The following is a 23,179-nucleotide window of genomic DNA, read 5'->3' as shown; positions in this document are numbered from 1 at the left end:
CGGCCTGGGTCTGCCAGGGAACGGGGACAGGCCCACCGCTCTGGAGCTCCTACTTTGCCCGGGGCTGATATTTTTAATTTTATAGCTTTTTTTTTTTAAAAAAAAAATCTGGGTTTTATACTGGCTGTCGATCTCGTTCACACGTTGTGTTCAATTGCTGCACATTGCCCAGAGTGGCATCTTGTGAGGTGGGTGGGCTGTAGAAATTTAATGAATTTAAAAATAATCATCACAATATAAACTTGCAGACTGCCAGGGGTTTCCAGCCAAGGACCCCCCAGCCCACCCGGGCAGGGGGGGCGGGTTCGGGCTGTCTGGAGATGACCCCTTAGAAGGGAAAGGGCTGGTCTGCTGGCCAGGGGCGCCCCCTTGTGGTCAGACCACAGAATGGCAACAGCTTCCTAAAACAGCACCTGCTCTGCGCCCAGATGCGGACTTGCATTTCCAAAGGATACAGAAGGACCGAGTTGCAAGGGACCTTGGAGATCTTCTAGTCCAGCCCCCTGGTCGAGCAGGAGACCTTATACCGGGGGTGGGTGTCCAAACTTGGAACTTTAAGCAACATTCCGGGCTCCCAGAATTCTCTGCTGGCTGGGGAATTCTGGGAGCTGAAGTTGGCAAGTTCCCAAGGTTGGAGACTCTTACCCTACTACACCATTGCAGACAAGCAGCTGTGGAGCGATGGAGCACCCACAACTTCTGGTGGTCAGCTGTTCCACTGGTTAATTGTTCTCAGGTCAGGGAGTTTCTCCTTCATTGCAGCTTGCTTCTCTCCTTAAGTGCATATCGGCATCTCGGGTTAACCAAACTATTCCACCTTTAACGATGGGAGGGGGGTGAGGTGTTACCCCCCGTTGATAGGGCTCGCCACTTGGGCGTCCTCCTGGACTCCCGGCTCAATTTTGAAGACCAGATAGAAGCCGTGGCCAGGGGGGCTTTCGCCCAGGTTCGCCTGGTGCGCCAGTTGCGGCCCTATCTAAGCCGGGATGATCTATGCACGGTCACTCATGCGCTCGTGACCTCACGTTTAGACTACTGCAACGCTCTCTACATGGGGCTGCCCTTGAGGACCACTTGGAGGCTTCAGCTGGTGCAGAATGCGGCCACGCGAGTTGTGATGGGGGCTTCCCGATACTCCCATGTAACACCTCTACTCTGCGAGCTGCATTGGCTTCCGGTTCTCCTCTGGGTGAGATTCAAGGTGCTGGTAATGACCTATAAAGCCCTAAATGGCATGGGTCCGGGATATCTGAGGGAACACCTGCTGCCGGCATCAAACGCCCTTCGTCCTGTGCGCTCCCACAGGGAGGGCCTTCTCAGAGTGCCGCCGGTCAAGGATTGCCGGCGGGTGACTCCCAGGGGGAGGGCCTTCTCGGTGGGTGCGCCTGCCCTCTGGAACCAGCTGGAGCTCAGGACTGCCCCCGACCTTCGCACATTTCGCCGGGACCTGAAGACCTGGCTCTTTGAGCTTTCCGGCCCAAGCTGAGAGTTTTTAATTGGGGTTTTTATTTTTAGGGATAATTTAATCTTTTTAAATTGTTTTTTAACTTTTGTATTTTGTATTGGTTTGATTTTAAAATACCCTGTAAACCCTTCGGGAAAGGGCGGTATATAAATCTAATAATAAAATAAATAAAGTTTCCGTTCCTGGCTTCTTGTCCTGCTTTCGGCTGCTTCAGAGAATAACTTGACACACACGCACCCTCTTTTTTGTGGCTGCCCCTCAAATATTGGGAGATGCTCTTGTGTCACCCCGGTCCTTCTATTAGACACACCCAGTTGCTGCAAGTATTCTTCGGACGTTTTAGCCTCCAGTCGCTAGTCATCTTTGTGGCTGCTTCTTTGAACTCGAGAGACTCTGCAAGAGGCAGGAACCCACCCCCCACTTTGATCCAATGCCCCCCCTCCCCAAATTGCTGGACTCAACTGCCTGGAAGGACCACCCACCTCTGGGTTACTTCCGCTTCTGCTCATTCATCCCTGGAAAGACCCCACACAACCACCTCCCAGGCTCCAGGTGTTCTGGTAGACTGCCCCTGACTTTGGGGCTTCGCGTGCTTGGATTTCTCCTCCCCAGAGCCCCCAGTTCGAACCCCCTGCCCCGTGAGTGGCCGAGTCAGCAACCGCGTGGGGGTTGGGTTTACGCCACGTGGCAAACTCAGAGAAAGGGACGTGGCGTCCGCAGCCCAAGGAAGAATGCGACGGTCTGGTTCCGATGATCTGGGCAGAGCCCGTTTGGCCGGGCTCTCCTTCGGCCTGACCGAGGACTCCAGGCTGGTCATGACTGGGGGAAGGCCTCTGCTCTCCGTCCTCCACCTTGCCTCCCTCCTGTGTGGTGTTGCAGGTGGTCTTCGGCTTACAGGTCTGCTTAGTGACCCTTCGGAGTTACGACAGCAGTGGAAAGAGTGACTTAGGACCCGTCCTTCACACTTACGACCGTTGCAGCATCCCCCACGGGTCACCTGGTCAAAATTCAGGTGCTTGGCGACTTGCTTGTGTTGATGACGATCACAGCATCCTGGGTGTGTGTGTGTGGGGGGGAGGTCCCCTGGTCCCCTTTTGTGCCCTTCTGGCAAGCGAAGTCAGTGGGGGAAGATGCCGGATCCGCTTCGCTTAAGCTAGTGTGATTAACGTAAGAAATGCAGCGGTTTGATTAACGACTGCAGCAAGAAAGGTCGCAAAATGGGGGCCAACTCCCTTAATTGTCTTGCTCAGCAACAGAAATCTGGGGCTCACGTGTGGTCGTTGAGGACTGCCTGTATTTTTTTTTTGTTTTTTATTTTATTTATTTTTCAGGACTGCCTGTATTGATCTGACCTGCCTCCTGCCCATCTTGCCTGGGGGCCTCCTTACAGACTTGGAAGGGACCTTGGAGATCTTCTAGTCCAGCCACCTGCTCAAGCAGACGACCTTATATAAAGTATATATTGCAAGCTTTACTCTCTTTCGCGATCCATTGTCAAAAAGCCCCCCAGGAGTTTTAGCTTCGCCCTGCAGCCAGTCTTGGTCACCCCCCCCCCGTTTTTAGACTTGGGGGGAGGGGCGCACAACCAGGGGAGCCCCAGACCCTCCCTCTGCCAATCCAGGAGCAGCGGGCCTGGCTGCCCGCTCTGCCCCTGCTGCTCGCGCCCCACAACGGACAGCCAGACCCCCAACTAAACCAGGCGGGCAGTCCTGCTCCACGCAACCCCTGCCCCTCTTTGGGGGGGGGTCAAAACTCCCTCCTTTGCACACACACACACACCCAGTCCAGTCCAGAGGGCCGGCAGTGCCGAAGGATAAGCGAGAAGTTTAAAAAGCTTCCTTTTTTGGCTTCACCTTTTTTTATTGTTATTTTTTTTGTTCCTGAAGACAAAAAATAAAATACAAACAGTGTGAGAAGAAGAGAAACTCCCAGGTGGGAAACCCAACGCACGAGAGCAGCAGCAGCAACGAAGACCAGGGAGGGTTGAAACCAGCCCAGTGGGAGCCCCCCCCCACTTCTCCCTTCCTTGAACCCGGGCCTGGGGGTGGCTCAGTGCAAAGGAGAAGACGGGAGACTTCTTGGCCCCTGCAAGGCGACCCACCGGTCCAAGGACAGGGCGGCTTCTTCGGGAGGAGGAGAGACGCTGCCATAAAGGGGTCACCGGGTAAAGGCCTCAGCTGGACCAGGGGGGGGGATGCAGACCCAGCCTCCCAGGGCAGGAGCAGCGGGGGGGGGGCAAGAGGGCAGTGGCCATGGGGACCAGGACAGCCCAGCTCCCATCCTGAGCTGGCCAGGGCAACTCTCCTTCTGGCCCCAGAAACCAAGTCCTAGGTAGCTACTGGAGGGGGGGGGGGAGAGACAAAAAACAGGATTAAAAGCTGGACCGACGGAGAACGCTTCGTCTCAGGCTTTGAAGGATGCAGACTAACCCCGGCGTGGCCTAAAGCTGGGATGCCAACATCCTTGAACCCAGATCTGGGGGTGGGGAAGAAGGGGACCCTGGTTTACCAATACAAGGCCTATTTAATCTCGGCTAAAACTCCGCTCCCCATGGCTTCAATTCAAGGGGCGATTTTAGGTGGAAGGAAAACCTAAATAGCCCGGACCCACCCAAAAGCTGGGGCAGAGCAGCAGAGGAGGTGTGTGTGTGTGTGTGTGGGGGGGGGTCCAATGCCCTCCTAGATTAACTAATTTGGACTCTTTCAGCAGTGACCGCAGGTGGCCAGGAGCGAACGTGCCGATGGATCGTGGTAGAGCGAAGAAGGAAGGAGAGATGATTTAGCCCCCCCTTTTTTTGGGGTCGTGCAGGGAATGTTTTGGTGGGAGTTTTGTCGTTTGGGGAAGGAGGAGGGGGGGGGAGACAGAACAGGAAACAAGAATAAATTAGGATTTTGGCGTGGGAAAACCAGGCATCCCCGTTTAAGGCAACGCAAAGGGAGACGGACGTCGAAGGAGATTCCAGCTTCCGGGGGTTTCGCGCTAAAAGGGACGGAAATGACTCTATAGCCTTCTGGGAAAGGGGTGGTGGGTGGGGGTGGTGCAAAGGGACGGGGAGGGGGTCAGCACAAAGCACTTTGGGGGTCTTTATTTCCGTCTCCACCACAGCTTTAGTGCGCAGCCCATGCTTGTCTTAAGAGGAACAATGGAGGAGCAACCACTTAAGGCTTGAGTCGGTAGCCCATCTCCCCCACCCCCGCGGGGAAGGGGAGGGGAAGGGAGGGGCTGGCCCCCCCCAGTGCTAACTCACATCCACGGATCCCGGGTCACATTCACACAGAAAGAGTACGTGGCCGAATTTAAAAGCGTGTACAGTGATTGCTTTGGCCGGCGTTAAGAGCTGGCTCTCCAAACGCGGCCGCTTTTTAAGACTGGTGGACTTCAACTCCCAGAATTCCCCAGCCAGCAAAGCTGGCTGGGGAATTCTGGGAGTTGGAAGTCCACCAGTCTTAAAAAGCGGCCACGTTTGGAGACCCCTGGGTTGAGAGAGAAAAAAGCTTCGGAAAAGGCCGTTGGAGGTTTTGCTGGGGTTCTTTTTTCGACTCCAAACTTGACCGTGATCATTTTTTTGGGCGGGAGGGGGCTCTCCTTTGGGGCAGGAGGAAGAGGGGCGGGCATCAGCGACGGTGTAGGAGGGGGGGGGGAGAAATGGGACTCCAGCATCACTTTTCCCCCAAAGGACCAGCTCTGCCCCGTTAGGAAACTGGGAAGACCCACAGGCCATCCCCAGAGCCGGACCAACGGCCGAGAGGCAGTCCTCGGCTTAGTGACCGTTCGAAAGGCGAATTAGGAAAAATCCAAACCCCCCCCGCACTTGTGACCGTTGCGCGGGGCCACCGTTGGTGCGTTCGGCCAACCGGTATGGCAACAGTGACGCTGGCCGGGTCCTCGGGTGGTCGTTAAGTCGAGGACTCCTTGCATGGAAGGAGAGGAGGGGGTGTCCCTTGGTTCTCTCTCTGAGCGCAGTGGATTATGGTTTTTTCTTTCTTTTTGGCAGACGTTTCGTGACCCAACTAGGGAACAGCATCAGGGTTAGGAGGGGGGGGGGGAAGGTTGCAATCTGAATCCGGCCTCCCGGAACAAAAGGCCGAGATTCCCAAAGAGGCCAAAACAGACAGGCCTCTATGACATCCCAAGTGGGCTGCGGAGAAGAGGAGTTTGTCTTAATGGGGGGGGGGGCTGTGTTGCAACTAGTGGGGACCTCCCTCTCTCTCCTGGGGTCATCTGCCCTTTGGAGGGGGGGCTAAGGGTCTCCCAGGGCCTCCCTTTAGCCAAGCTCCCCACCCACCCCTTGCCAGGAGGGGGCAGAACTAGAGGCTCTGCAGAGGCTGTCCTTCCGGTGTAGTATGTGTGTGTCTGCTACAGGGGAGGGGGGGCAGGGGATATTCTGCATTCGCTACAGGCTGGCAAAGACCGGAAAGTCAGGGGGGGGGAGGGAGGGGGAGGTCACCCAGAAGGGAGGGGGCTCACCTCTGGTGCCAGCCGTTTGCCAGAATGATCACAGCAGTTTGCCAGCTCAAAAAAAAAAAAAAAAAAAAAAAAAAAAAAAAAAAAAAAAAAGAGAAAACAGCTGGATTGCCAGCCCCAAACTCCCCCCCCCCACGGTCCTCGCCCTGTCCGAGCGAAAGTCACCCCTGCCGCGGCGGCCCTCCTCATCTGTAGCCGGGGTGCTGGAGGTGAAGGGCGCAGCTCTCGCCGGGGCCCCGGCCTCGGTTCACAGAGGTGCGGGCGGCTTTGCTCAATGGGGCCCCGCCCGGCTCGTGTAGGCAGGACCGGTGGAAGTCCGGATACTCCATTGGTGGCATCACGCTGCCCGGGCCGGGGGGCCCTGTCCCGGCTCGGCAGTGGGGGGCAGCCGTGCACTCCAGGGCGGCTGCCCCCATCGTCTGCAGTCCGCCCGCTCCTCCTCCTCCGCCCCTGTGGAAGGGCAGAGCCAGGTCCTGGGAGCCCGAGCCGTCGCTGTCGGGCGTGGGCAGAACGTTACTCCACAGGGGGGCCTGGAAGTAGTGCCCGTTGGTGAAGGGGGCCGGGCCGGGCAGGCTGTTGATGGGGGGCGAGGGGGCGGGCTTCTCCAGGGCAGCCTTCCCTCCGAACGGCTGGGCCATGCACAGCTCCAGGGCGTAGCCCGACCCTTTGCCGGGCAGGCCCTGCCCGGCTAGCTCTCGCCCGGGGGGCTTCCCCATGGGGGCCGCGGGGCCGATGGCCTCGCCGCACATCTGCTGCAGGTGAGCCAGCTGGTGCTGGTTCCAGGCCGCGGCGGCCACCTGCTTCATTTCGCTTTGGTAGGCAGGAGGGCCGCGGGCCACGCTGCTCAGCGGCACCCCCAGGGCGGAAGGCGGGACCGGTGTGGCGTGGTCGCCGGGGTTGACCATGCCGCAGGAAGGCAGGGGCGCGGGGACGTTGTGAGCGGACACCCGGGTGCTGGCGCTGATCAGGAGGTTGCGGCTGATGGGGCTGGGGTTGGCGATCTGTCCCTCGCAGACTGAGGTAGCGCTGGCGCCCGTGCGCGCCTGGCAGAACTGGCTGATCTGGTGCACGATGCTGCTCAGGTCTGGCGGTTGGCTCTGCTGCAGCGTGGCAGCCATGGAGAGCGGGATGGTTGAGGTAGAGACGGTCACATTCGGAGGGGCGTCGGCGTCGGCCATCTTCCTGCCCAGGTGCATGCCCGCCAGCGGCGGGGGCGGAGGCTGCGGCAAGTGGCTGGTGGGGTGCTGCGGCGGCAGCAGGCCGGGGTGGGCCACGTTCTGTGGTGGCTGCAGGGCGGGGGGCACCCCCTGGGAGTGGAGCTGCTGGAGGGCCTGCTGGCGAGCCAGAGCCTGGGGGTGGCTTAAAGTGCTAGGTGCCGCGTAGGGGGCCGAGGGGGGGTTCATCATGGCTTCCGGCAGCAGGCGGGTCCGCTTCCCGTCAAAGTCCTTGATGACCCCTTTGGCCGGGGACCGGACGATGGCCAGGAGGCCTGTTTTCACAGACGCCTGCGACGGCGGGTAAGGGCTGTACCTCTGCCCAGAAGTGTCCAGCCCGTTCACAGTACGGCGCACGTGTTTCCGCTGAGGGACCTTGATGCTGTTGGGGAAAATTTTGATGGTCAGAGGGTGGTTGGCTACCTTCTTAGCATACGCGTCCAACTCTGCTGGAGTAGGGTGCTGTGCGGCTCTCATTTTCTGTGGAGTGTCCCCTGGTTGGGGAAGGGGGGGGGAAGAGAAAGTCAGAGAGACAGAGCATGGAGAGAAAGGGAGAGCGAGAGAGAGAGAGAAAGAGAACGAGAGAAAGAGAGAGAAGCCATCAACACCGACTGAGCGAGCAGTCAGCGTTGTCTCTTCAGAACCTCCGAACTGCGCGGGGCTGAGCTCGAAAGACGGGGGGGGGGGGGAGGGCTCGTGGGGGGGGGGGAACTCGCCCAATACAGGTGTCGTTTAAACAAAAGAAAGAAAAAAAGACAGCCACAGTGGCACGACCGGAGCTCCATTTGTTTCGGATGGGCATCGGTGGAGTCCCACTCGTAGCCTCTCGATGTTCTGCCCGTACCCTTGGGACTCCCGCTCGGGCGCCACCTCCTCCGTGGCCCTCCGGATAGCCTGAAGTGGCTGCAAATCCAGCAGAGGCTCAAATGGGTTTTGTTCTTTCTTTTTGAAAAACAAGCTGGCCGAGGTTAGAAGGCAGCATTGCAAACTGACTCTGCCCACAGCCGGGAAGTTCGATCCCAACCGGTTCGAAATTGACTCAGCCTTCCGAGGTCGGTAAAATGAGGCTCCAGATGGTCGGGGCAACAGGCTGTCAATCGCTTAGAGGGGGCTGCAAAGCAGTGGGAAGCGGCATATATGTCTAAGCGCTGCTGCTATTAATGCAGCTGTTGGTCCCCAGAAAAAGACGGACCCCTTTCCTTGAACCCCCTTCCTGAACCGAGGAAGCGTGCCCCCAAAATTAAAAGGAGACGCTGCTTCGCCCAGCTTTTCAGGAGTTCTGCTACTGGTTTTGGAATCAATGCAAAGGTTCCCCTCATCCAGGATAACATGAATACAGGTAGTCCTCAACTTACGACCGTTCGCTTAGTGACTGAAGTTACAACAGCAGTGGAAAAAGGGAATTACGGTCATTTTTCACACTGATGACCATGGCAGCATCCTCATGCTCATGGGATCAAAATTTGGACATTTGGCCACGGGCTCGTATTTACGACGGTCGCAGCGTCCCCGTGTGTGTGTGTGTGTGTGACATGATCCCCTTTCGAGACCTTCTGACAAGCAAAGTCAATGGGGGGAGGGAGCCAGATTCACTTAACAACCAGGTTACTAACTTGACAACTGCAACGATTCCCTTAACAACGGTGACAAGGTAGGTTGTAAAACGGGACAAAGCCACCGTCCTGTCCAGCAACAGACATTTTGGTCTCAGTAAGTCAAGGATTATTTGTAGCCGGATTTTAATCTCTGCCGAGGCTGCCCTGCAGAAAATGTCCGGTGGGGGGGGTCTCTGTGGGGCACGAGGCCATCTCCAGATTGGGAAGCCCCAGTCCAGGCCCAGATGTCACCCCCAGCCACGCTGGGGATGATGGCCTGATGGCCTTGGAGCTCAGGCCAATAAAAGACAAGGAAAAATCAACTCTTTGCTGGACTTTCTTAGCCCCCCCCCCAAAAAAGTTCCTTTCCCACATCTGGACTGTTGTGGGGAGAAGCAGAAGGTCCAGGGCAGCCTCCCTGACTAGCAGACAAAGGGGGGGCTGGGAGCTGCATCTGGACTAACCAAACTGGCTATAAAGGGGAGATCAAAACATAAGCAGTTCTCGACTTACAACACGTCGTTTAGCGACCGTTCCTAGTTAAGACGGCACTGAAAAATACAACTTATAGCGGTTTTCCATAGTTGCGACCTTTGCAGCATCCCGACGGGCACAAACCGAAACATTTATCGGCGGCCCTTGACTTATGGCCATTCATTTAGCGACCGTTTTGAAGTTACAATGGCACTAAAAAAGAAAAAGGCAACGCGCGACCGTTTGTCACACCTACGACCGTTGTAGCAGCACCCGCACGGTCGTGTGATCAAAATTCAGACGCTCGGCAACTGACTCCTATTTAGGACGGTCGCAGTGTCCCGGGGTCACGTTGACCCCCCCTTTTATGACCTTCGGACAAGCAAAGCCAGCGGGGGAAGCCAGATTCACTTACTGACTTATCAACCGCAGCAATTCACTTAGTAACTATGGAAAGAAAGGTCACAGAATGGGGCAAAAGCCCACTTAACCGACGTCTCGCCGCAGAAACGTTGGGCCCGACTGTGGTCATAAGTGGAGGACTACCTGCAACCCACCCCGGCACAGCTTGGAAGGAAACAGGCCCAGGCCTGGCGGGCAACCACTCGCTACGTGTAGCCTCCCAGGGATGTCCTGGTGAGAGAAGCAGTCTTCCTGGAGCCGCCGCTATTGCCGTGAGGGAAGAGGGTCTTCTAGGACTGACCAGGGGAATGACATGCTGGCGTAACCCCGAAGCGGCACGTCTTCCTTGCTGACCCTCCCCTCCTTGTGACGTTTAGCCACCGGCATGTAAAAAAATAAATAAAAATAAAATTGGAGAAGATTGGCAGGGACGCAGGGACCACGGAGGGCCTCTGACCCAGGGTTTCTCAACCGTGGCCGCTTGAAGACAGGTGGACTTCAACTCCCAGAATCCCCCAGCCAGCACAGCTATTTGAACTGATGGGTCGTTGTATTACCGCCCCCCAACCCACCCCAACCAGACTCGTGGCCTGGTACAGATGTTACATCTGTGTTTCTTTGGCCACTTGGAGACGGGTGGACTACAACTCCCACAATGCTCCAGCTGGCTGGCTTCCCGGTTTCCTTTGAACGGGGGGAATCCTGGGTGTTGAAGTCCAGCCGTCTTCACGCAGCCAAGGTGGAGAAACGCTGGTTCGAGGCCTCGTTTTGCAGCCCTGACCCCTTTCTTGGATCGCTTTGGGGGAGCCAAGCAAACCCCTCGCCCCCCAAAAGGGCGCCAGACCCGCTGGAGGGCTGGTTCCGCCCTTGACCACCCGGGTTTAGCTTCTCCCCCCCCCGGCCATCCCCTGGGCGTGCGGTCAAGCGGCAGGCCGAGACTCACATTTCTGAAGCCCAGTGTTCATCTGCGGGTAAGGAAGCAGCTGGAAGGAGAGGTCGCCTCGTCCTGGGAGGCAGGCCAGCATGGCACGCGGCGGTCAGCACATGGGCTCCGGAGTCCTCTGCGCACTGCAAGGGAAGACAGGGGAGACTCACGGGGTCAGGGGAGACTCACGGGGTCCCCCAGATCAAGCTGAAGGGCTCCTGGCAATCCCGAGATCAAAGACGGGCACGGTCGGAAATGTTTATACCTCGACTTACAACTTGCAACGTTTGGTGACCGTTTGAAGTTACGACAGCACTAAAGAAAACGACTTAGGGTTGGTTTCACACTTATGACCGCTGTAGGATCCCCGTGGTCACGTGGCCAAAATTCAAACGCTCGGCAACCGACTCCCGTTTACGACAGTCGCTGCGTTCCTGGGGGGCGGGGGTGTCAGGTGATCACCTTTTGAAACCTTCCGGCAAGCAAACTCACCAACCGGATTCACTTAACAACCGTGTAACTAACTTAACAGCAGTGATTCGCTTAACAACTGTGGCAAGAAAGATCGTAAAGTGGGGCAAAGCTCGCTTAACAAATGTTTCTCTTAGCGAGAGAAATGTTGGGCTCATGGATCATAATGCAAGGACTATCTGTATTTATTATTTTGTTGGGTCTCTACACTTCAGCGCAGGGAGTCCTCGGCTTATGACCGGTTGCTCAGCAATCGTTCAGTTACGACAGACCAAAAAAAAAAAAAAAAAGGCAGTAGTGATCCAGGTTCAAAGTTCCGACACCTGCGGTAGATGGCGGGTTACAACTGCGATCAGGCGCCAATTTTTTTTTTAAAAAAATCCCATTTATATCCCGCCCTTCTCCGAAGACTCAGGGCAGCTTACAAGCTTAGCAGTAGCCTTCATTCTATGTATATGCCTGCTTGTTAGGGCTTTCACACACACCCCAAGCGGCATTATTACAAAGTCAGCTTAATTGCCCCCAACAATCTGGGTCCTCATTTTACCTACCTCAGAAGGATGGAAGGCTGAGTCAACCTGGAGCCTGGTGGGACTCGAACCTGCACTAATTGCAGGCAGCTGGTGTTACTTAAGGAGGCATCAGCCCACTGCTCCACCAAGGCCCTTGAATTTTGGTTACCAAGTGAGATGTGGGCTGTGAGTTTTGCTCCATTTTACGACCTTTCTTCTCGCCACAGTTGTTAAGTGGATCTGGCTTCTCAACTGACTCTGCTTGTCAAAAGGACCCTGGGGCTCTGGAACAGTACATGCCAGTTTCCAAGTATCCAAATTTTGATTCTGTGACCTTGGGGATGCTGCAACAGTTTTAACCCTGGGAAAGTCATAAATCGCTGTTTGCGGAGCAGCTGTAATTTCAAACGGTCGCTAAATGAACAGTTGCAAGTTGAAGACTACCGGTGCAGGTAGTCCTCAACTCACGGCCACCACCGAGCCCAAAATTCCTGTTGTTAAGCGAGACGTTTCTTAAGCGACATTTTAAGGAGTTTTCTTGCCACAATCGTCAAGTGAATCGCTGCCTTTGTTAAATCAGCAACACGGTCGTTAAGTGAATCTGGCTTCCCCATTGACTTTGGGGAAGGCAGAAAAGGGAGTCACGTGACCCGGGGTCACGTGACCGTCATAAACAGGAACTGGTCACCAAGTGTCTGAATTTTGATCACGTGTCTCTGGGGATGCTGCCACAGTTGTAAGTGCGAAAGATAACCGTAAGTCACCTTTTTCAGTGCCATTGCAACTTTAAACGGTCATTAAAGAAACGGTCGTAAGTTGAAGACTACCTGTAATCCCTGTTCCCTCAGTGCCATCTGGGGGCTTCCCAGGGTGGGGGGAGGGACCCAATCCTTGGCATGCAAGGCAGGAAGGAGAATGCAAAGTTAAAGTGTGAGAAACGGCCCTCACTCACTTTTCTCATTCCTAAGGCGGGACTAGAACTCGCGATCTCCTGCTTTCTAGTCTGGTGCCTCAACCGCTAGTTGTTTAATTTACACCGAATTAGGAATTGACACTTCCTGACAGTGAGGACAATCACCCAGTGGAGCAGCTTGCCACCAGAAATCGTGGGCGCTCCATCCCTGGAGACCTTTAAGAGGAGGCTGGACGGCCATTTGTCTGAAATGGTAGAGGTTCTCCTGCTTGAGCGGGGGGCTGGACTAGATGACCTCCAAGGTCCCTTCCAACTGTTATTCTATTCTGTAGTTCTATTCTATTCTATTCTCTATTCTATTCCATATTCTATTCTATTCATTCTGAATTCTATTGTATATTCTATTCTATTCATTTTTGAATTCTGTTCTATATTCTATTCATTCTGAAATCTATTTCATATTCTATATTCTACTCCATTCTATTCATTCTGAATTCTATTTCATATTCTATATTCTACTCCCTTCTATTCATTCTGAATTCTATTTCATACTCTATATTCTATTATATATTCTACTCCCTTCTATTCATTCTGAATTCTATTCTACATTCTTTTCTATTCCATATTCTATTCATTCTGAATTCTATTTTATATTCTATATTCTATTTATTTTGAATTCTATTCTGCATTCTATTCTATTCTCTATTTTATTCTATTTTCTGTTATATTCTATATTCTATTCTACATTCCGTTCTATTCTATTCCATTTCATCCCAATCCATTCCAGAATACCCTTAAATTCACAAATGGGGCAAAGGTTTGTTGCTATAGTTTTCCTTTTCACCCTATATTAGAAATTAGAGTTTGCTAGTCAGGAGCGCAAGCTTTTAAACTTAAACTTTTATTTATTTGTGTTAGAAGCACCTTCGAACTATGGACATACAACACTGAGCACGTAAATTAGGCGTAAAATAAAATAAATGTGTTTTATTTCTCATTTTAACCTTGGCTGATTTATCGACATTTATCTGGTCCAGATAAACCCCAAGTCATTCTTGTAAGCTCTTCCTCATTGCTGTTATTACACAGAAAAATATTCTTTTGACGTTCATTTTAAGGTTTTTTTTCCTCTCAAACCTGCAAGAGAATACTTGCACAAAACTAGACTTATTTTTTTTTAGTAAGATACAGAGAATCACCTTATACCGCCACGTTCTGCTTGCCAGATTGCATTTTTAATTTGTAAATTATATAATGCTGCCATCAAATCAGTCTGCTTCATTAATACATTGCACACTCTGAAACCACAAACTGCACATTAACCAAGACCGAATCGGAGAATTGCAAGGGTCGTTAAAAAAAACGTTAACAAGCTTTAGAGTAACTCTGCACAGAGTGGAAGTGATCCTGAACATTTTAAGGAAAATGCATTGATACTGAGAACGAAGCCTCTTCAACCATAGTTAAGAGTCTGGAGCGTAAATCTGTATAAAAATTAGGCTGCAAAAGGAACCAAGCAAGCATTCCTGATCAGCCCGATGAAACACAACATTATAAAAACCTCACTCGGCTCCCAGCACAGTCGGTCCTTAGCGGTTCATTTAGCGACCGCTCAAAGTTACAACGGCACTGAAATAAGTGACCATTTCTCACAGGTAGGACCCGCTGCAGCGTCCCCGCGGTCACATGATTTAAATTCAGACAGGTGGCAACCGGCTCGTATTTATGACGGTCGCAGCGCGGATCCCCTTTTGTGACCTTCGGATAAGCAAAGGCAACCGGGAAAGCAGACTCGCATAGCAACCGTGTGCCCTAACTTGAGGGCCGCAGTGACTCACTTAACAACTGCGGAAAGTCGTAAAAAGGGGGCACAGCTCGATTCACGTAAAATTCTCATCGAGCAACGTTAACTCTCTGTGTGTGTGTGATTTCCAGGACCGAAGAGACTGAATCGTCGTAACCCACGGAGGGAATCGGAAGAGAGCAGAGAGACCCGTTTTGCCCGCATCCCATAATTTCCCCTGGGTGCTTAGGAAAGTTTCTTGTTGCTTTGTCGACTACTCCAAAAAACATCCTGAGCCACCAATTGCAGCCAGGGTGGTGTGTGAAGCACCCAGGCCAGATGTCCCTTTGTCCATCTTGATCACTTATCTGAAATAGTACAGGTGGTCCTCCAGTTATGACCACAACTGAGCCCCAAACCTTACGACCTTCCTTGCCACGGTCCCTAAGTGAGTCACTACAGCTGTTCAGTTAGCCACACGGTTGTTAAGCAAATCTGGTGTCCCCCGTTGACTGCTTGTCAGGTGGTCGCAAAAGGAGATCACTTGTCCCCAGGACACTGCGACGGTCGTAAATGTGAAAAACGGTCGTCAGTCCCTTTTTTGAGTGTTGTTGTAACTTTGAACGGTCACGAAATGAGCTGTTGTAAGCCGAGGACTACCTGTATAGGGTCTCCTGCCGGAGGAGGGAAGGGGTGGGGGGTTGGGCTAGAAGACCTCCAAGGTCCCTTCCGACTGTTGTTATTCGTCTATCACGTGATCTGCTACCAACTCCTAAGAAGGGAATGAGGAGGCCTTAATTTGGATTAAGTCAATTATCCTCTCCAGTTCTGGAGCTTGAAAATAATTCCTGAAAACAGAAGAAAAAGCACCGAGAGATACGAACAAACCCCCCCCCCCGGATTAAAAAAAAAATCATGGCAGCTCCAGATGATTGCACTCTGCTTGTCCCCCAGGACGTCCTCGACATACAGCCTTTTGTTTAGCGAACATTCGGAAGCCACCACCTCACTGAAAAAAGCGAGTCATGACCGTGTTTCACACTTACGACCACTGTAGGACACACACCCCATGGTCACGTGATCGAAACTGGGACGTTTGGAGCTGACTCACATTTACGATGAGGGAGAAGCCAGATTCACTTAGCAACCCTGTGACGACCTTAACAACTGCAGCGATTCAGTTAACAACTATGGCAAGAAAGGTCATAAAACGGGACGAAACTCACTTTAACAACTGTCTCTCTTCGTAAGAGAAGTTTTGGGCCCAGTTCTGGGGGTGAAGTCCAGGACTGCTTGTATGTATGTGCTTTGTAAACCCTGGTTTGACCTACAGATGTTTCTCCTTCAGCTAATTCTGGCTTGAAATTTACAACAGGCCTGGGAGCCAGACCGTCGTTGGAACAAGGCCTGGGAGAGACTGCAAAGGCTGGAGATGACGCATCACGTTGCCAGGCAGAGCGGAGGTTTTAAGTCTCCGCTCCTGTAGCTAAGAATTAGAAATGACTTCCCAGGCCCGGAAGATCAAACTAATCAAACGGAGAGATAACGCTGTGGACTGGGCTGGAGAGAGGGGGGGGGGTGGTACCTTCCTCCATTTTGCAGGATGAATCGCTGAAATTAGGAAATCAGCTTTCTCTTAATGAAAAGGAGGGGGGGGAGGGAGAGAAACACATGATAGCAGCATTCCAATATTTGGGGGGGGGCTGCCACAGAGAAGAGGGGGGTGGTGTTTCTCCACCTATTCTCCAAAGCCCCTGAAGGCAGGAAGAGAAGTGAGGAGAGATGGAAACTGATCCAGGAGAGAAGCAACCTGGAACTAAGAAGAAATTTCCCCGAGAGGACAATTAAGCAGGGGAACAGCCTGCCACCAGACGTTGTGGGTGCTCCCATCACTGGAGGTTTTCAAGAAGAGATTTGTCTGAAATGGTCTAGGACAGGGGTCAGCAACCTGAAACAGTGAAAGAGCCACTCGGAACCGGTTCCCTCACAAAAGGAAAAACTGGGAGCCACAAAAATTGTGTGCGCATGGGCGTACATGCACACATGCGCAGAACAGGGTTTGACTGAAGAGTGGAGCCAAGGTGAGATATGCACCTACCCTGCATATTTGAATTGATTGGTTGAAATTTTTTAGTCCCTTTTTTTTTGGACTGCACATGGCAGAGGACTGGGAGCCGCAGGAGACGGCTGAAAGAGCCGCATGCGGCTCCGGAGCCGCGGGTTGCAGACCTGTGATCTAGGGCAGGGGTAGGCAACCTCGGCTCTTTTATGACTCATGGACTTCAACTCCCAGAATTCCTGAGCCAGCCTGGCTCAGCTTGGAAACCTCTCCCTTTCCCCTCAGCATGGCTGGCTCAGGAATTCTGGGAGTTGAGGTCCATGAGTCAAAAAAGAGCCGAGGTTGCCTACCCCTGGGTCTCCTGCTCGAACAGGGGGTTGAAGACCTCTAAGGACCCTCCCAAATTTGCTATTTTGCTCGGTTTAGGCAGCCAAGAAATAAAAAAAACCTGTACTTTGCTCACAGAGGCTCCAGTCTCCCCCGAGGGGTGACCCAAGTCAGTCTTGACTTAATTTGGAACTGGATAGCAATGCAGCCAACTCAAGTTAGTTACAGAGGGAAACCCAGGGTTGGCGCTATCCTATGCAAGCCAGGATCATCCATTTTACTTCCGGCTTTTGCCGATTTAAGAAAAGCTGCCCCACTGAGATCAGGTGACTCGCCAGTTCCTCTCGTGCAACCGTTATCAAGGAAAGGATTTTTCATGGTACATGATGCCCTTCCTCTGACAATGTGCCCAGTCCCACCTCTTGGTGGTAAAGTCCAGCCTAACAAATCTTGCTTAAAAAAGAAAGAATTTGGCAGGGAAAAGGACTTCAGGCAGTTGCCACAAGTCAATGCCCACTTGAACGTACCCCAAAATAAAATAAAAAAACCAAAGTACAGACGGGCCAACCGTTCCTGAGAGCGAGAAGCTGCCTGCATTCTCTGCTTCAAGAGGCCCAAGCTTTGCACAGCCGTCCTGCACTCTGGGCTCCCAGCCTCTCCCGTGAAGAGGGTCCTCAGGGGAAGACCCTCTTCTCCAAGTAGTCCTCAACTTACAACCATTCGTTTAGGGACCGAAGTGACAACAGCGCTGAAAATAGGGGCCTCTTTGCACAATTATGACCTTTGCAGCATCCCCACGCGGTCATGTGATCAAAATCCAGACGCTGGGCAGCTGACTCATATTTAGGACGGTCGCAGAGTCAGGCGATCCCGTTTTGCGACCAGCCAGATTCGCTTAACAGCCCACGTTGCTAACTTTAACAACTGCAGGGATTCACTCAACAACCGTGGAAAAGAAAGGTTGTAAAGTGTGTGTGTGTGTGTGGGGGGGGAGATTCATTCAACTGACCTCTGGTTTGGGAACGGACATTTTGGGCTCAAATGCGGCCGAGTTGAGTTGAGGACGGCCTACAGTCTTAGGGAAGGGCTTGAGCGCTGGCCTTCTCCGCCTTCGGCAGGCCCAGGGTGGGGGGAAATCCAGCCCAATTTCAGACTCCAATTCTCCAAGGAAGGGAGAGGCCGCAGCTCAGCCCAGGGCCGGGCCGGGGAGGAAATGGTGGGAACTGGCTTTTCAAGCCAGGCACAGAGACTGCCCCGGGGAGCTTTCCCAAATCCACAGGCTTGCAGGAGGCCTGGGGAGGTGCAGGCCCCGGGCCAGAGGCTTCCCTTTGGGGCGGGGGAGAAAGACAAGGCAGATGGGTGTGTGTGTGTGTGTGTGTGTGTGGTGCATACGGGGTACTGAAGCTGAACTGGGAGCCCCCCCTCCCCACCCAGGAGGAAGCAGCCCTGGGAAAGAGGAGCCCCTTGTCCCCCCCCTCCTCCCATTGGGAACCCCAGGGAAGGAGACCCCTCCCCCCAGCTGCGGGATAAAGGGGGGCAGGTGAGCTTTTGAGGCCTGAAACCGAACTGGGGGACCCCTTCGCCTACCCCCCCCCCGGATCCAGGAGGAAGCAGCTCTGGGAGGGAGGCCCCCCCACCCCCGCAATGGGGCCGGGAGGGACCCGCCCAATAAGCCAGATAAGGGGGGGGAGGGGGGTTAAGGTTTGGGCTGCTGATCCCGAACTGGGGGGCGGATCAAAGCCCCCCGCCAGGTTTTCTTCGGGCCCGGGAAGCAGCAGCAGCAGCAGCAGCAACGGTGGGAGGGACCCCATTGCTGCCCCCCCCCCACAATAGGGCCAGGAAAGACCCTGCGGGGAGGGGAGAGATTGGCTTTGGTGCTGATCGTGAAGTGGGGGAGGGGGAATCAAGGCTTTATCCTGGCCAAAGACCCCCCCAGGAAGGACGCCCCGAGCCCCTCCCCTCCCGCCTCGCCCTCCAGGCCTGCATCCTCCCCCTCCCGCAAAGAGGGGGCGAAGAGCCCCTGCCCCACTTTCCCGGGGGGCTCCTGGGGGGGACCGCCGCCCCTCCCCCACAGGACGAAGGGGAGGGGCGGGGGGGGGAAGCTGAGGCCGACCCCCCCCCCACCCAGCGCCGGGGAGGGGGCCCGTCGCCCCGGCCTGCTCACCGTGGGAGCCCCCGCCCGGCCCTCATGGCGCCGCCGCTCCGCTTCGCCTCCTCGGCCGCCGCCTCGTCACCCCTCAGAGCCGGCTCGGCCGCTCCCTTCTGCGCACGCGCCGCGACGCCCGGCCCGCCAGGGGAAGGTCAGAGCGGCGGCGCGGCGACGCTTCCGGCGGCCTCGAGGAGGAGGAGGAGGCGGGGAAAAGGCAGGCCCAGGCGGCCAACGGGCAGCGGAGGGGAGGAGAGACGGGCGCCTCCGCTGACGTCGCTCCGGCGCCCCCGCGCGGCTCGGAGGGCGAACGGCAGCCGGAAGCGCTCGCGGCTCGGAAGGTCCGAGTCTCGCTTTATTTCCCTGGGGAGGGGGGGGCTGGGGAGTTTCTCCGTCTGCGCACGCGCGTGGGGCCCCCGGAAGCGCCGCTCGCTTCCAAACGGAGAGGCGCGGCCCTTTTGTCCGCGCTCTGAACTTCCGGACTCGCCGCGCTTCCAACGTCGGCCGCCACTCAAGCCCCGCCGGGCCTCAGTTTCCCCATGTGGCTATTCAGATGCTGCAGCAACCTGCTCGTAGTTATGACGGTTGCAGCGTCCTTGTGTGTCGCCCTTGCGACCTTCTGACAAGCAAAATCAATAGGGGAAGCCGGATTCACTTAACGACCATGCCATTAGCTTAACTGCAGTGATTCACTTAACAGCTATGGCAAGACGGGTCGTAAAACGGGCCAAAACCCCCCCCATTTAATTGTCTATTTAGCAACAGAAATTTTGAGCTCAACTGTGATCCTAAGTCGAGGACTACCTGAGTCTTGACTCTTGTGTTGCCTGAAAGAATACATCTTTTTTTCTGTAGGGTTTTTCTCCCCCAACCACTTTGATTTTAAAGGTGAAAACTTAGAAAAAGAGGGGAAAAAAGTGAAATCAGTTTTAAATTTTTTAAAGGCCTTTCTACGGAATCCAATTCTTTTCCACTAAACAAAACTAACCTTTCCCCTACTACGTCCTTTTTTAAGATTTACTCCAGGATACCCAAGCTTTCTGTAAGCTAAGCAGATAATTCATTCAGGAGCTGGAAATATTTTATTTGAGGTATAAATGCGTGTAGCACTTGAGATTGAATGGAATACAGCTGGAAGGGACCATGGAGGTCTTCTAGTCCAGTCCCCTGCTCAAGCAGGAGAACCTACACCACAGGTCTGCAACCCGCGGCTCCGGAGCCGCATGCGGCTCTTTCAGCTGTCTCCTGCGGCTCCGTCTTCTGCCATGTGCAGTCCAAAAAAAAAAAAAAAAAAAAGTGGGACTAAAAAAGTTCAACCAATCAATTCAAATATGCAGGGTAGGTGCATATCTCGCCTTGGCTCCACTCTTCAGTCAAACCCTGTTCTGCGCATGCGCGCATGTACGTGCATGTGCACACAATTTTTGCGGCTCCCAGTTTTTCCTTTTGTGAGGGAACCGGTTCCGAGTGGCTCTTTCACTGTTTCAGGTTGCTGACACCTGACCTACACCATCTCAGACAAGGGACTGTCTAGCTAGCCTCTTCTTAAAACTTGCAGTGTTGGAGCATTCACCGCTTCTGTTCCACCGGTTAATTGTCCTCACTGTCAGGAAGTTTCTCCGTAATTCCAGGTTGCTTCTCTCCTTGATCAGTTTCCAACCACTGTTTCTTGTCCTGCCCTCCGGTGGTTTGGTGAATAACGTGACCCCCCTCTTCCTTGTGGCAGCCCCTCAAATACTGGAATACAGCTATCATGTCTCCCCTATTTGTTCTTTTCTTTAGACTAGCCCAGGGGTAGGCAACCTCGGCTCTTTTACGACTGGTGGACTTCAACTTCCAGAATTCCTGAGCCAGCCATGCTGAGGAGAAAGGGAGAGGTTTCCATGCTGAGCCATGCTGGCTGAGGAATTCTGGGAGTTGAAGTCCACCAGTCGTAAAAGAGCCAAGGTTGCCTACCCCTGGGCTAGCCAAATCCAGTTCTGAGCTTTATTTGCCTTTGAGATTTAGCTATGTGGCCCCCAGTGTGAATCGAATAAGTACTTTGTTCCAATCTGGCTTCCCAGAGAAGGCGGCCCTTGTGAAGGTCAACCAGTTGCCAGTTAACTATTAACTGTTCTTTTCCACTTACTGGCAGGAGAATTGGGCAACAAGGTCTAGTTGTATTGCGACACTTAAAGCAGAACACTCTTGAGATCAAGGAGGGGGAACAGCTGCTGCCAATCAACACCAACAGCTGCGTTAGGCAGATTCCTGGACTCCTCAGTTGCAATAAGCCATCCTGGGTTTGTAAACCATAGATTTACATCTCAGCTGGTTCCTAGAACCTAGCCTCCTGTGGGTTATTCAACCATGACGGTTATACAGGTGGTCCTCGGTTTATAACCACAACTGAAGCCAGAAGCAAGGCAGCTAAAATTTTACGACCTTTCGGGACAGTTGTTAAATGAATCGAGTTCTCCCTATGGACCTTGATCAGGGGGTCTTCCAACTCAGCCCTTTGATGACCTGCGGACTTTCACTCAGCCAGGCTGAGGGATTCTGGGAGTTGAAGTCCACAGGTCATCAAAGGGCCAAGTTGGAAGACCCCTGACTTTGATTATCAAAAGCCAGCTAAGGAAGCCACAAATGGCGATCATGGGACCCCAGGACACCTCAACCGTTGTAAATATATGCCAGCTGCCAAGCGCCTGAATTTCAGTCACGCGACTTGGTGCAAAGGCTGCAACTGCGAGGACAGACAAGTCACACTGTTTCAGTTGCTACACAAATGGCTGGAAGTCAGGAACTGCCGGGATTCCTTGGTGAATTTAGCCAGATGAAACTGTCTATAAATCTATCTATCATTATCTATCTATCGTATTTGTCATATCTATCATTTATATTATTTATTGCCTTTGAGGTTTATTTATCTTTTTTTTTTCCTTTTGGTACTGTCCATGAGGTTTTCGTGGCAAAGATACTGGAGTGGTTTGCCATTTCCTTCTCCAGTGGATCACATTTTGTCAGAACTCTCTGCTATGACCTTTCCGTCTTGGGTGGCCCTGCACGGCATAGCTCATAGCTTCATTGAATTATGCAAGCCCCTTCGCCACGACAAGGCAGTAATCCATGAAGGGGATTATTGTATCTAACATATTTATATTTATCATCTATCTATCATATCTATCATCTATATCACATCAATCTATCATCATTTATCCATTCATCTATTCTGTCTTATCTATCATCTAGCTACCTGTCATCTATCATCTCTCTAGCTCTTATCTGTGTCATCTATCCATTATCTCTCATCTATTCTCTTATCATCTTTCTATTCCCTGTACACCGCCCTGAGTCCTTCGGGAGAAGGGCGGTATAGAAATATTAATAAATTAAATTAAATTATTCTCTTATCTCCCTAACTCCCTGTCTATATCTGCCTACCTGCCTGCCTGCCTGCCCGCCCATCCATCCATCCATCCATCTATCTATCTATCTACCTAATCTATCTCCATCCAACCACCCATCCATCCCCTCTCTCTCTCCAAACTGCCCACCTTTATTACCCTAATTAATTTACTGCACGAGCGTCCAAACTGCAAACTGCAGATGTTTTGGCTATGATGATGTGGGAATCCTGGGGAGGACCCAGCTGAAGCTAAGGTTAACCTCTTATCAAGGTTAAGCAAGAGCCATTTTTAAAAGGGTTTGCAAGTCTTCCCTGTAGCAGCCTGATGGGCTGTTCCCCAGACCTCAAATCTTCCAAAGCAAAAGCCCCCCCCCGTGCTTGTAGTCCCAAGTTATCTCTGCTGTTTTTCCACACCTGGCAGCCCCTCAGGCAGTGGACGATGGGAACAGAAGCCATCTAGGGGCCACCCCACTGGGCCCAAGGTTAGATTGCTGATGCCTGGTAATCTTAGCTTGCTATTTTCTCCAAGAGACACTGCCAGGCAGGGGTCTCAAAATGGCCTGGGGGGGGAAGCAGCCTCACCAGGGTGTTGTGTCACCTAATCCAGGGCTTTTCAACCTTTTCACCCATTTGGCAACATCTGAATACCACCAGTCAAGGTGTCAAAAACTTGATGAACACACCCACACGCAAAAAGGAAAAAAGCGACAAAGTACAGGTAGTCCTCGACTTACAACAACTCACTTAGTGACTTGTTCGGAGTTACCACGGCAGTGAAAACCTGTTGAGTGCAGGGGCCTTCCAACTTGGCCCTTTGGTGACTTGTGAACTTCAACTCCCAGAATTCCACAGCCGGGCACACGTATCTGGCTGAGGAATTCTGGGAATTGAAGTTCACAAGTCACCAAAGGGCCAAGTTGGAAGACCCCCTGGTGGAGGGCATTCAGCGTTTTCTATTCCAGAGGCCCCCCAACCTTTTGGGCACCAGGGACCGGTTCCGTGGAGAGAGCTTTTTCCGCGGACCGGAAGGTGCCTGCATCC

At 53.2% G+C, this 23,179-nt stretch overlaps 1 protein-coding gene across 1 annotated transcript; it reads right to left on the bottom strand.

Annotated features, from left to right (window-relative positions):
* Positions 1 to 6,037: 6,037 nt before the first annotated feature.
* FAM222B (family with sequence similarity 222 member B) lies at positions 6,038 to 18,862 on the bottom strand. Its single transcript, XM_083379747.1, has 3 exons — positions 18,769 to 18,862; positions 10,558 to 10,682; positions 6,038 to 7,637 (listed from the first exon to the last, which is right to left on the bottom strand). The coding sequence occupies exons 2-3, from the start codon at positions 10,637 to 10,639 to the stop codon at positions 6,115 to 6,117; spliced, it is 1,605 nt and encodes a 534-aa protein (XP_083235873.1). The 5' UTR covers positions 10,640 to 10,682; positions 18,769 to 18,862; the 3' UTR covers positions 6,038 to 6,114.
* Positions 18,863 to 23,179: the final 4,317 nt, after the last annotated feature.

This window comes from Vipera ursinii, assembly GCF_947247035.1.
Source record: "Vipera ursinii genome assembly, chromosome: 1".
Classification (NCBI taxonomy): domain Eukaryota; kingdom Metazoa; phylum Chordata; class Lepidosauria; order Squamata; family Viperidae; genus Vipera; species Vipera ursinii.
The sequence above is the reverse complement of the archived record's forward strand: the minus strand, read 5'-3'. Positions and strand labels throughout refer to the sequence as shown.